The 14,215-nt window shown below is 38.7% G+C and overlaps 1 protein-coding gene across 12 annotated transcripts in view; it reads right to left on the reverse strand.

Moving 5' to 3' along the window:
• The window catches only part of MYO9A (myosin IXA), a 255,948-nt gene that overhangs the window by 149,405 nt on the left and 92,328 nt on the right, over positions 1-14,215 (reverse strand). For all 12 annotated transcript variants that reach the window (XM_055536880.1, XM_055536869.1, XM_055536874.1 and 9 more), the window contains 2 exons: positions 11,849-11,975; positions 235-324 (listed from right to left, as the gene is read on the reverse strand). In XM_055536880.1, coding sequence (XP_055392855.1) covers positions 235-324; positions 11,849-11,975 — 217 coding nt within the window. The remainder of the gene's footprint in view (positions 1-234; positions 325-11,848; positions 11,976-14,215) is intronic.

A 14,215-nucleotide genomic window follows, 5' to 3' on the forward strand; every position in this document is an offset into this window, starting at 1 on the left:
TAAAAATGGTGATGAGATTAAGATCATTAGAGAAAAATGTAAGCATACTGTTTAAAGTCACATTCAACTTTAAAAGTTTCCAAGTTTATAGAAAATTCATAAGCAAGTTTCAAGAGCCCAGAAAATATTTCAATCAACACTACTGCCATTTTCATTCTATTAAGAGCAAGAATATAAACCTAAACTTCAAAAAGCATTTAGAGTTCCCTGATTTCAAAGAAAATCTAATCATACCTCTGCCAGTTTGTATGGTAAAATAAGCTTTTCTCCCACTGTCACGGTCTTCCTTGTAACTAGTGCTTCGAATAGCATCTCTTCTTTAACCTATAAAGCAGAAAAGTAAATTCAATATAAGATTTATAACAATGGTTGAATTAATTATTGAAATGTCAAACAGAAAAAAAAATAATGAGAAAAGCAAAAATGCAATAGAAAAAAAACAAAAAGACAATACACTGGGCAATTTAATTTCTGGTCAAAGTGGAATTTAAGTGTCCCACTCACCCTTCTTCCCCACAAAAAAGACACAAAAGGTAAATAAGACAGTTTGGTCTTTCTAAAGTTTTCTTTCTGATCATAACAGAGAAACATGTTTCATTGTGCAGAGTATGAAAAATATACAATAGCACAAAAAATATTTCAAGACAGTCAGTCATAATCCCACAACCTGGATACAAGGACTAAAAAACAACAAATTTTTTTTTCTTAATTCTTATTTATTAACTGAATTTATCTGGCTGCACCAAGTCTAAGTTGTGGCATATGGGATCTGAGCTCCCTGACCAGTAATCAAACCCAGGTCTCCTGCTTTTGGAGCATGGAGTCTTAGCCACTGGACCACCAGGGACAGCACAACAATACTTCTTGAATCCCAAGAACATTACAATGGATAGTTATTGATGTTTCAGATGTTTATTTTCACTTACAGATGTTAAACTTCAAAATAAAGTTGATACTTCCTTTATTCTTACTCTCTCTACAGAAGCCAAAATAATCATGAATTTCTCATGTATCACTTCAGTTCATGTTTTTATACTTATAAAAACAATAGTGAGTCATTACCCTGCCACCAGCAAACTCATGACAAGTCAATCATGTTTTAAAATAAGATTACACCATAAAGAAAATAAACCTTCTTTTGGAGCATCCATTGCTGAATCTTCAAATTCCAAACAACAGAAACGTATTGAGGCAAATTAACTTCACAAGATGAATAGCCAAAGTTTAAATGTAAAAACCTCAACCTTTCAGACATATTCAAAATAGTTCAAGAATCAAATTATCAATAATGCAGATTACACAAAATGACAAAACTAAGAAAAAACATATATGATAAAAAAAAAACTGTAATATTCTGAGGAGTATTTATTTCTTCATACAAGCAATTATTATTAAAACTGAACATCGGAAAATGAATGACCTATGCAACAGATGTAAGAAATGTTTTTAAAGGAACAAACAAATGTAAACTGGCAACAACGTGGGCAAAGGTGACTTCCATACCCTTATATAAATTGGTATAACCACTATCGACAGTAGTATGTCAGTAACAATAAAGCTCAATATGTGTATATACCATACCCAAGATTTTTCTCCTCTAATTATATCCTAGAATAATTCTCACACATGTTAACAAGGATACATGTACAAGGCCTATTATACTACTATCTATAAATGGAAAATTACAAATAACCTCACTCCCCACTAAAAAAAAAAAATTATGTATTATTCATATAAGAGAATTTTATACAACAGCTCAAATAAGAATCTAGAATATATAAGCCAACACTGAAAAATCTTAAAAACAAAATATGAAGTGAAAAAGTCAAGTTTTAGAATGATACATACAGTGTAACACATATAAAGTGTGAAACCATTCAGAACAAAACTATATATTCTTCATGGACACATCTATTTTGAAAATATAAAAATAAGAATGAGAATGATAAAAACTAAATTCAATTAGTGGAGGTGATGGAATTTCAGCTGAGCTATTTCAAGTCCTAAAAGATGATGCTGTTCAAGTGCAACACTCAATGTGCCAGCAAATTTGGAAAACTCAGCAGCGGCCACAGGACTGGAAAAGGTCAGTTTTCATTCCAATCCCAAAGAAAGGCAATGACAAAGAATGTTCAAGCTATGATACATTTGTGCTCATTTCGCATGCTAGCAAGGTAATGCTCAAAATCGTTCAAGCTAGGTTTCAACAGTATGTGAACCGAGAAATTCCAGCTGTACAAGCTAGATTTAGAAAACACAGAGGAACCAGAGAGCAAATTGCCAACATCCACTGGATCATAGAAAAAGCAAGAAATTACAGAAAAAAAAATCTGCTTCATTGGCTACACTAAAGCCTTTGACTACGCTGATCACAACAAACTGGAAAATTAAGACCTTAGAGAGATGGAAATACCTGTCTTCTGTGTGCAGGTCAAGAAGAAACAGTTAGAACTGGACATAGAACAATGGACTGGCTCAAAATTAGGAAAGGAGTACGTCAAGGCTGTACATGGTCACCGTGTTTATTTAACTTATATGGACAGTACATAATGCGAAATGCCAAGCTGGATGAAGCACAAGCTAGAATCAAGATTGCCAGGAGAAATATCAATAACCTCAGATATGCAGATGACACTACCCTAAGGGCAGAAAGTGAAGAGGAACTAAAGAGCCTCTTTATGAAAGCAAAGAGGAGAGTGAAAAAGCTGGCTTAAAACTCAACATTCAAAAAACTAAATCATGACATCTGGTCCAACCACTTCATGGTAAATAGATAGGGAAAAAATTGAAACAGTGACAGATTTTATTTTCTTGGGCTTCGAAATCACTGCAACAGTGACTGCAGTCATGAAATTACAAGATGCTTGCTCCTTGGGAGAAAAGTTTTGATGAACTTAGATAGCATATTAAAAAGCAGAGACATCACTTTGCTGACAAAGGTCCATATAGGCAAAGCTATGGTTTTTCCATTAGTCATGTACGGACATGAGAGTTGGACTATAAAGAAGGCCGAGCACCAAAGAGTCGATGCTTTCAAACCGTGGTGCTGGAGAAGATGCTTGTAAGTCCCTTGGACAGCAAGGAGATCAAATCAGTCAATCCTAAAGGAAATCAACGCTGAATATTTAGAAGAATTGATGTTTTTGAAATGTGGTGTTGGAGAAGACTTTTGAGAGTCCTTTGGACTGCAAGGAGATCCAACCAGTACATCCTCAAGGAGATCAGTCCTGGGTGTTCATTGGAGGGACTGATGCTGAAGCTGAAACTCCAATACTTTGGCCACCTGATGTGGAAAGCTGACTCATTTGAAAAGACCCTGATGCTGGGAAAGATTGAGGGTGGGAGGAGAAGGGGACGACAGAGGATGAGATGATTAGATGGCATTGCCAACACAATGGACATAGGTTTGGGTGGACTCTGGAAGTTGGTGATGGACAGGAAAGCCTGGCATGCTCCAGTTCATGGGGTCGCAAATAGACAGGCATGACTGAGTGACTGAACTGAACTGATTCATTGGAAGGACTGATGCTGAAGCTGAAACTCCAATACTTTAGCTACCTGATGAGCAAAGCCGACTCACTGGAAAAGACCCTGATGCTGGGAAACATTGAGGGCAGGAGGAGAAGGGAGCTACAGAGGACGAGATGGTTGGATAGCATCACCAACTCAATAGACATGAGTTTGAGCAAACTCTGGGAGACAGAGAAGGATAGCGAGGCCTGGCATGCTGTAGTCCATGGGGAGGCAGAGTCGGACACAACTGAGCAACTGAACAACAACAAATTCAAGGCAGAAGGTACAAACTTCCAGATACAGTATAAAGGTCACACGTCATGGGAATGGAACGCACAACATGGTAACAACAGTTAATAAAAATTGTATTCCATATTTAAAAGTTGCTAAAAGAGGTCTTAGAAATCCGAATCACAAGAAAATAAACTTTTTGTAACTATGTATCCTGAAAGATGTTGATTAGACTTACTATCATCATTTTGAAATATATTGTATTTTGTATATTTGAAATATACTGTATTATGTTTAACAGCTGGAACTACTGTTGTATCTCAATTATAACTCAATGAAAAACAAGAAATTGTAGGGAAATCATTAAAAAAAAGAAAATCTCAACACTGACTATATCAGATCAGATCAGATCAGATCAGTCGTTGAGTCATGTCCCACTCTTTGTGACCCCATGAATCACAGCACGCCAGGCTTCCCTGTCCATCACCAACTCCCGGAGTTCACTCAGACCCACGTCCATCGAGTCAGTGATGCCATCCAGCCATCTCATCCTCTGTCGTCCCCTTCTCCTCCTGCCCCCAATCCCTCCCAGCATCAGAGGCTTTTCCAATGAGTCAACTCTTCACATGAGGTGGCCAAAGTACTGGAGTTTCACCTTTAGCCTCATTCCTTCCAAAGAAATCCCAGGGCTGATCTCCTTCAGAATGGACTGGTTGGATCTCCTTGCAGTCCAAGGGACTCTCAGGAGTCTTCTCCAACACCACAGTTCAAAAGCATCAATTCTTCGGTGCTCAGCCTTCTTCATAGTCCAACTCTCACATCCATACATGACCACAGGAAAAAACCATAGCCTTGACTAGACAAACCTTTGTTGACAAAGTAATGTCTCTGCTTTTGAATATGCTATCCAGGTTGGTCATAACTTTCCTTCCAAGGAGTAAGCGTCTTTTAATTTCATGGCTGCAGTCACCATCTGCAGTGATTTTGGAGCCCCAAAAAATAAAGTCTGACACTGTTTCCACTGTTTCCCCATCGATTTCCCATGAAGTGGTGGGACCAGATGCCATGATCGTTTTCTGAATGTTGAGCTTTAAGCCAACTTTTTCACTCTCCACTTTCACTTTCATCTAGAGGCTTTTGAGTTCCTCTTCACTTTCTGCCATAAGGGTGGTGTCATCTGCATATCTGAGGTTATTGAGATTTCTCCCAGCAATCTTGATTCCAGTTTGTGTTTCTTCCAGTCCAGCGTTTCTCATGATGTACTCTGCATATAAGTTAAATAAGCAGGGTGACAATATACAGCCTTGACATACCCCTTTTCCTATTTGGAACCAGTCTGTTGTTCCATGTCCAGTTCTAACTGTTGCTTCCTGACCTGCATACAGATTTCTCAAGAGGCAAGTCAGGTGGTCTGGTATTCCCATCTCTTTCAGAATTTTCCACAGTTTATTGTGATCCACACAGTCAAAGGCTTTGGCATAGTCAATAAAGCAGAAATAGATGTTTTTCTGGAACTCTCTTGCTTTTTCCATGATCCAGCGGATGTTGGCAATTTGATCTCTGGTTCCTCTGCCTTTTCTAAAACCAGCTTGAACATCAGGAAGTTCACGGTTCACAAATTGCTGAAGCCTGGCTTGGAGAATTTTGAGCGTTACTTTACTAGCATGTGAGATGAGTGCAATTGTGCGGTAGTTTGAGCATTCTTTGGCGTTGCCTTTCTTTGGGATTGGAATGAAAACTGCCCTTTTCCAGTCCTGTGGCCACTGCTGAGTTTTCCAAATGTGCTGGCATATTGAGTGCAGCACTTTCATAGCATCATCTTTCAGGATTTGGAATAGCTCAACTGGAATTCCATCACCTCCACTAGCTTTGTTCATAGTGATGCTTTCTAAGGCCCACTTGACTTCACATTCCAGGATCTCTGGCTCTAGGTCAGTGATCACACCATCGTGATTATCTGGGTCATGAAGATCTTTTTTGTACAGCTCCTCTGTGTATTCTTTCCACCTCTTCTTAATATCTTCTGCTTCTGTGAGGTCCATACCATTTCTGTCCTTTATCGAGCCCATCTTTGCATGAAATGTTCCTTTGGTATCTCTGATTTTCTTGAAGAGATCCCTAGTCTTTCCCATTTTGATGTTTTCCTCTATTTCTTTGCATTGATCGCTGAAGAAGGCTTTCTTATCTCTTCTTGCTATTCTTTGGAACTCTGCATTCAGATGCTTATATCTTTCCTTTTCTCCTTTGCTTTTCGCTTCTCTTCTTTTCACAGCTATTTGTAAGGCCTCCCCAGACAGCCATTTTGCTTTTTTGCATTTCTTTTCTATGGGATTGGTCTTGATCCCTGTCTCCTGTACAATGTCACGAACCTCATTCCATAGTTCATCAGGCACTCTATCTATCAGCTGAGACTAAAAACCAACTTATTTATTTTTAGGTGTTTTAATAATATTGTGAATTTAAAAAAAAAATTTTTGGAGTATAGATGATTTGTAGTGTTGTGTCAGTTCAAGTGTGTGGAAAGGTGAATCCATTGTAAATATACGTGTATGTCTGCTCAGTTGTGTCTGACACTTTGCAACTCCAGGGACTGCAGCCCATCCGGTTCCTCTGTCCATGGAATTTTTTAGGCAAGAATACTGGAGTGGGTTGCCGTTTCTGACTCCAAGGGATCTTCCCAACTGGGTGATCAAAACCACGTCTTCTGCACTGGCAGACAGATTCTTTACCACTGTTCCACATGCAAAGCCATATTTTTATATATATATTCACCTTTTTTTTTAGAGTCTTTTCCCATATAGGCCATCACAGAGTATTGAGTAGGGTTCCCTGTGCTGTACAGTAATTTCCTAATTATTATGAATATTTTTACAAACATAGCCCTTAGCGTTTAGATAACTGGGATTTTATTTTAATTTGTTTTAAAAGAATTGGGAAAGAACAGAGGTAAAGATACAGATGAAAAGAGATGGGGCACATTAATAAGTGGTGAGGCTTAACAATGGGTACTTGGGGATCTCTGCACTTTTGACTGCATTTAAAATTTCAATTAATAAAAACTTGGAAAAAAACAAATTCATAGTAGTATTTATACTTCTGCTGGGCAAAGTACACAGTGGACTTCAATTACATGTAATATTTTATTATTTGGATAATATTTTGAGTCTACAGGTATTTATTATACCTTTTTCATACATATTATATTCTAAAAAATATTTCATAATTTAACAGAAAAGAGAAAATATGTTAAAAATATAAATCAATACATAATAGGTATATAAGAAATGAAAGACAAATTATGTATCAGAAGAAAACATGAGTAGAAAGAACATTAAGAAACATGAATAGAAAGCTAACATCATAGATAAAAATAATTTAAACATTAACAAAGTATTCACAATGAATACAAAAGTAGTAAGCTTTAAACATTTAATCAACAAATTATTTCCCAGAAAACCACAAATCATCAAAATTAACTCAAACCAGATTTTAAAACCCTGAAAAATCAGTCAACACAAAACTAATTGGAGGAACATTAAATACCATTGGTCATAGGGTTGACATTATTCATATCTTTAACAAACATATTATTCTTTGCTAATGATTCTTCTATTAAACGCAGAAAAAAGATTTTAAAGAATGAAAAACTACCCAATTCACTTTAAGGAGCTGATTTAATGCTGGCACTAAAACTTGACAATGATCATACACAAGTCTACACACATAACATAATCACATAAAATATACTAATCTTATTTGGAATTAATAAGCAACCTAAGAAAATATTACTGAATTCAAATTTTAATCAGCTACCTGTATAATTTTCCAAATAGTCTTTAAATTTTATTGGACCTCCCTGGTGGCAGTGGTTAAGAATCTGCCTGTCAATGCAGGGGACATGGGTTCGACCTCTAGTCTGGGAAGACCCCACATGCCATGAAGCAGCTAAGCCCACGTGCTACAACTACTGAGCCTGTGCTCTGGAGTCTGAGAGCCGCAACTACTGAAGCCTGCTAGAGCCCGAGCTCCACAAGAGAAGCCATCGCAACGAGAAGCCAGTGCACTACAATAAAGAGAGAAGCCCCCTCTCGCCACAACTAGAGAAAATCCAAATGCAGCAATGAAGACCCAGTGCAGCCCCCACCCCCCCACCCCCACCAAAAAAATAAGTAAATAAATAAATAAACTTCATGGGGGAATTCCCTGGCGATCCAGTGGTCTGGACCCAGCGGTTTCACTGCCAAGGGCCAAGGTTCAATCCCTAGTTGGGAAGCTAAAATCCCACAAGCCTTAGGGACAAAAAAACTTTTTAAATAAAATAATGATAAATAAAAATAAGGTCTAACTATAGGCAGGACACTCTGGTAGGTGTTGTCAGATCTTCTCTAGCTCCTTGACTTTGAAGATATCCTCTTTCTACTTATTATTAAAACTTCATTCCTCAAACCACTCCAAACTAGAAAGAGGAACCGCTCCAAACAAAAAGGAATTTGAGAAGCTTGAATTCAAAAGGTGGGATTTGCTATCAAATCACACTTAGTTGTTAGTCTAACTTTAACACTGGTAAGCCCAATTTTCAGAATTGCATTCCAACCCCCCACTCCTTTTTTTTTTACAAACACCTGAATTCCTCTTTAAATTTCCTAAATTGCTCTCATTAGTCTCTCACCAAAAAAGAAATATTTCACTAGGACCAGAAGCCTTGGTACTTGCTGAATGCCTAAACTTCTAAGAAAGATCACGAGCCACAATGCTCTGTATCACCACAATATGAAATGAACGACTAAAATATCACCTAGAAGTCCTGTCTGAAAGATCTATTTTCTGACCCTCATGACCTTCAAAATTACAGCTTTCAGATACCACACTCCACGTTCTGGAACTCCTTTCTAATGAGTGAGTCTAGTTCCAATTCAAAGTACTCCCTCCTGCCTCTTCTACCAGGCTAACTCATTCCACCAAAGTTAATAAACAAACAGCAAGGTATGTACAAAATAATAAAACATTGTAGGTTAGATAAATAAGCACATCCACAGATCTCAAAGAACACTGCCACTACCTTATAATGGACACAAACTGGTAAACAATTAACTATGTTACAAAGCCAATAGTGAATTATGCTAAGGAGAAGCAAATTGTTCTATGCTGATGCAATCAGTTTAAACCATTTAATACAGTTAAAACCGATGAAGCAGTATATGAACCAAGATTTGAAAAATAAGTGATATTTTAACAGGAAAAAAAAAAAGGTTACTAATATGTATGGATGTGAGAGTTGAACTGTGAAGAAAGCTGAGCGCCAAAGAATTGATGCTTTTGAACTGTGGTGTTGAAGAAGACTCCTGAGAGTCCCTTGGACTGCAAGGAGATCCAACCAGTCCATTCTCAAGGAGATCAGCCCTGGGATTTCTTTGGAAGGAATGATGCTAAAGCTGAAACTCCAGCACTTTGGCCACCTCATGTGAAGAGTTGACTCATTGGAAAAGACTCTAATGCTGGGAGGGATTGGGGGCAGGAGGAGAAGGGGACGACAGAGGATGAGATGGCTGGATGGCATCACTGAGTCGATGGACGTGAGTCTGGGTGAACTCCGGGAGTTGGTGATGGACAGGGAGGCCTGGCGTGCTGCGATCCATGGGGTCGCAAAGAGTCAGACATGACTGAGTGACTGAACTGAACTGAACTGAACTGAATAATTGTTAAAAAAAAAAAAAATAATTGGAAATAATTAACATGTTCTTCAATAGGTGGGATTCCCTAATAGCTCAGCTGGTAAAGAATCCGCCTGCAATGCAAGAGACCCCTGTTCGATTCCTGGGTGGGGAAGATCTGCTGGAGAAGGGATAGGCTACCCACTCCAGTATTCTTGGGCTTCCCTTGTGGCTCAGCCGGTAAAGAATCTGCCTGCAATGCGGGAGACCTGAGTTTGATCCCTGGGTTGGGAAGCTCACCTGGAGAAGGGAAAGGCTACTCACTCCAGTATTCTGGCCTGGAGAATTTCATGGACTGTAAAGTCTATGGGGTCGCAAAGAGTCAGACACGACTGAGCGACTTTCACTTTTACTTTCAATAGGTGAAGGGACAGGCAAACTGTGATACATGCACATTATGGAATAATATTCAGCAATAAAGAGAAATTAGCTATCAAGCTAGGAAAAGACACTGGATGAATCTTAAATGTATACTGCTAAGTAAAACAAGTCAGTCTGAAAACTTGATACATTAATACTATATGAATCTATGTTACATTCTGAAAAAAGCTAACCTACAAAGCTAGTAAAAACATCAGTAGTTTGTAGGGAGGGGTTGAATAGGTGACACACAGGGAAGTTTCAGGGCTGTGAAACTCTTTTGTAAGACACTGTAGTGGAGGATACACAACATTATGCGCTTGGCACAATCCATGCATATACACATACCTAATCCATGAATCTTAAGATACACAAATTTTTAGCAAATCATTTACAATGCTGGAGGAATCTCAGGAAAGAATGCAGGCCACGACACGGAAACTACATGACAAATATATGGAACAACCTCAGTGAAGAGGGAAGAAGGAAAACGTACTGACCTAAATAATCTTGGAAAGGAACGGCTACCCAATCTATTATTCTTTTCTGGAGACTCCCACGGACAGAGGAGCCTGGCAAGCTACAGTCCATGAGGTTGCAAAGAGTCGGACACATCTAAGCAACTAACACACACACACAGTTGACTTACAATGTTTCAGGTATACAGCAAAGTGATTCAGTTTTATTTATATATATATAAATACATATCCTTTTTCAAATTCCTTTCCATTATAGGTTATTATAAAATACTGAATACAGTTCCCTGTGCTATGCAGTAGGTCCTTATTGTTTATCTATTTTACATATAGTAGTATGTATCAGGTAATCCCAAATTCCTAATTCATCCCTCCCTCCCATTTTCCTTTTAGGTAACCATAAATTTGTTTTCTACGTCTATGAGTGTATTCCTATTTTGTAACTAAATTCATTTGTATCATATGAGAGTCCCTTTGATAGCAAGGAGATCAAACCAGTCAATCTTAAGGGAAATCAACCCTGAATACTCATTGGACGGACTGATGTTGAAGTTGAAATTCCAGTACTCTGGTCATCTGTTGCAAACAGCTGACTCACTGGAAAAGTCCCTGATGCTGGGAAAGATTGAGAGCAAGAGAAGAGGGTGTCAGAAGATGAGATGATGGCTGGATGGCATCACTTCAAAAGGCATGAACTGGGCAAACTTCGGGAGATGGTGAGGGACAGAGAGGCCTGGGGTGCTGCAGGCCAAGAGGTCACAAAGAGTTGGACATGACTGGACGAATGAACAACAACAACATCATATTTTTATATTTCACATATAAGTGATACCATATAATATCCCTCCATCAGTTACATAGTTTGGAAATATTTTCTCCTATTCCATAGGTTGTCTTTCCATTTGTTTATAGTTTCCTTTGTTGTGTAGATCAAGTTTATCTTTATATAGACAGTTACATAAAAATATTTGGAGATATGTGAATATACTCAAGGTGAGTTTATACATACATATTTCCTGTTCTATCAGAAGAGAGGGCCCATTAAAAACTACACCCATTTTAAGATGAGCAGTTAGCGGAGAAAACATGAGGAATCATAAGTCCAGGAAGAAAGAGTAAGGTAATGAGGAACTTAATGTGGGAAGAAACGTCATAGGACATGAAGACATTTGACTCCTATTTAGCCATGAAGAAAGGAATAGCAGTACTCTTTTCTCCACCCATCTGGACACCCCATCTTCAAACAAAATAATCTGACCAACACCCTACTATGTAGGAGAAAATTTACAAAGACCTAGAACATGATATAGTAGAGAGTGAAATATTCATCCTATTCAGTAAATTTAGGAGTTACAGATATCTGGGATAAAGGGAAGCAGGGGAGAAAACCCAAATCTTCTAAACAGTCTGGCACACATAATATAAATAATTCCAACGTCTGGAGTAACACTATTAATTAAAAGTATTAACCCATTAATACATAAAAAATAGTTACACAAAATAAAAACTGAAAAGTTACCCGTATTTGAAATGAAAACTGAGAATGTAATCACTCACTTCTAATAACTCTGAGACAACAGGCAGAACTTCAGGATTACAGATATCTATGGAGTCATCCCGGTATGTCTTCTTTTTATAACAGATATTACCCAAATGTAGTATTGCTGAGAGAAGGCAGAAAATCCTGTGAAAATAAAACCATAAATTGCAGCTTGCTTATGTGACTTCTCTTAAGCTTATTTCATTCCAAAATTCTAATGAAGCAAATTAACCAGTACAAATACAGAGTACTCAGTCTTCAGATAAATAAGAAATACGAGGATAATAATCATAACTACAATAACTACAATTTATTGAGTGTTTACCATGTCGGGCACTGTGCAAAGTGCTTCTTTATAAATCCACTTTAAGAACTGTATCTACGTCAGATATACAGATACAGTTGTTTGAAGGGGACTTTTTTCTTTTTGTTTTAAATTTTATTTATTTATTTTTGACTGTACTGGGTCTTCATTGCTGCACAGGCTTTCCTCTACTAGTGGTATGCAGGCTTCTCGTTGTGCTGGCTTCTCTTGTTGCAGAGCTCGGGCTCTAGAGACTGCAGGCTTCAGTAGTTGCGGCACATGGACTCAGTAGTCGTGGCTCCGGCTCCAGAGCACAGGCTCAGTAGTTGTGGCACACAGGCTTAGTCACTCCACGGCACGTGGGATCTTCTCAGATAAGGGACTGAACCTATGTTTCTTGCATTGGCAGGCATATTCTTTACCACTGAGCCACCAGGGAAGCCCTAAAGGGGACTTAATATTGTCTGAATCTTCTGTGGTGTTTCAAAAGTCCATGACTTTCTAAGTGCTTTTTATCCTACCTGAAATGTCCTTTCCCTACACTGTCTATTTCAGAGATACCAAAGGAACATTTTATGCAAAGATGGGCTCGATAAAGGACAGAAATGGTATGGACCTCACAGAAGCAGAAGATATTAAGAAGAGGTGGAAAGAATACACAGAGGAACTGTACAAAAAAGATCTTCACGACCCAGATAATCACAATGGTGTGATCACTGACCTAGAGCCAGACATCCTGGAATGTGAAGTCAAGTGGGCTTTAGAAAGCATCACTATGAACAAAGCTAGTGGAGGTGATGGAATTCCAGTGGAGCTCTTTCAAATCTTGAAAGATGATGCTGTGAAAGTGCTGCACTTAATATGCCAGCAAATTTGGAAAACTCAGCAGTGGCCACAGGACTGGAAAAGGGCAGTTTTCATTCCAATCCCACAGAAAGGCAACGCCAAAGAATGCTCAAACTACCGCACAATTGCACTCATCTCACATGCTAGTAAAGTAACGCTCAAAATTCTCCAAGCCAGGCTTCAGCAATATGTGAACTGTGAACTTCCTGATGTTCAAGCTGGTTTTAGAAAAGGCAGAGGAACCAGAGATCAAATTGCCAACATCCGCTGGATCATGGAAAAAGCAAGAGAGTTCCAGAAAAACATCTGACTATGCCAAAGCCTTTGACTCTGTGGATCACAATAAACTGTGGAAAATTCTGAAAGAGATGGGAATACCAGACCACCTGACCTGCCTCTTGAGAAACCTGTATGCAGCTCAGGAAGCAACAGTTAGAACTGGACATGGAACAACAGACTGGTTCCAAATAGGAAAAGGAGTACGTCAAGGCTGTATATTGTCACCCTGCTTATTTAACTTATATGCAGAGTACATCATGAGAAACGCTGGACTGGAAGAAACACAAACTGGAATCAAGATTGCTGGAAGAAATCTCAATAACCTCAGATATGCAGATGACACCACCCTTATGGCAGAAAGTGAAGAGGAACTCAAAAGCCTCTAGATGAAAGTGAAAGTGGAGAGTGAAAAAGTTGGCTTAAAGCTTAACATTCAGAAAACGAAGATCATGGCATCCAGTCCCATCACTTCATGGGAAATAGATGGGGAAACAGTGGAAACAGTGTCAGCCTTTATTTTTTTGGGCTCCAAAATCACTGCAGATGGTGACTGCAGCCATGAAATTAAAAGACGCTTACTCCTTGTAAGAAAAGTTATGACCAACCTAGACAGCATATTCAAAAGCAGAGACATTACTTTGCCAACAAAGGTTCTTCTAGTCAAGGCTATGGTTTTTCCAGTGGTCATGTATGGATGTGAGAGTTGGACTGTGAAGAAGGCTGAATGCCAAAGAATTGATGCTTTTGAACTGTGGTGTTGGAGAAGACTCCTGAGAGTCCCTTGGACTGCAAGGAGATCCAACCAGTCCATTCTGAAGGAGATCAGCCCTGGGATTTCTTTGGAAGGAATGATGCTAAAGGTGAAACTCCAGTACTTTGGCCACCTCATGCGAAGAGTTGACTCATTGGAAAAGCCTCTGATGCTGGGAGGGATTGGGGGCAGGAGGAGAAGGGG

This window comes from Bubalus kerabau, chromosome 10 (genome assembly GCF_029407905.1).
Source record: "Bubalus kerabau isolate K-KA32 ecotype Philippines breed swamp buffalo chromosome 10, PCC_UOA_SB_1v2, whole genome shotgun sequence".
NCBI classification, from domain to species: domain Eukaryota; kingdom Metazoa; phylum Chordata; class Mammalia; order Artiodactyla; family Bovidae; genus Bubalus; species Bubalus kerabau.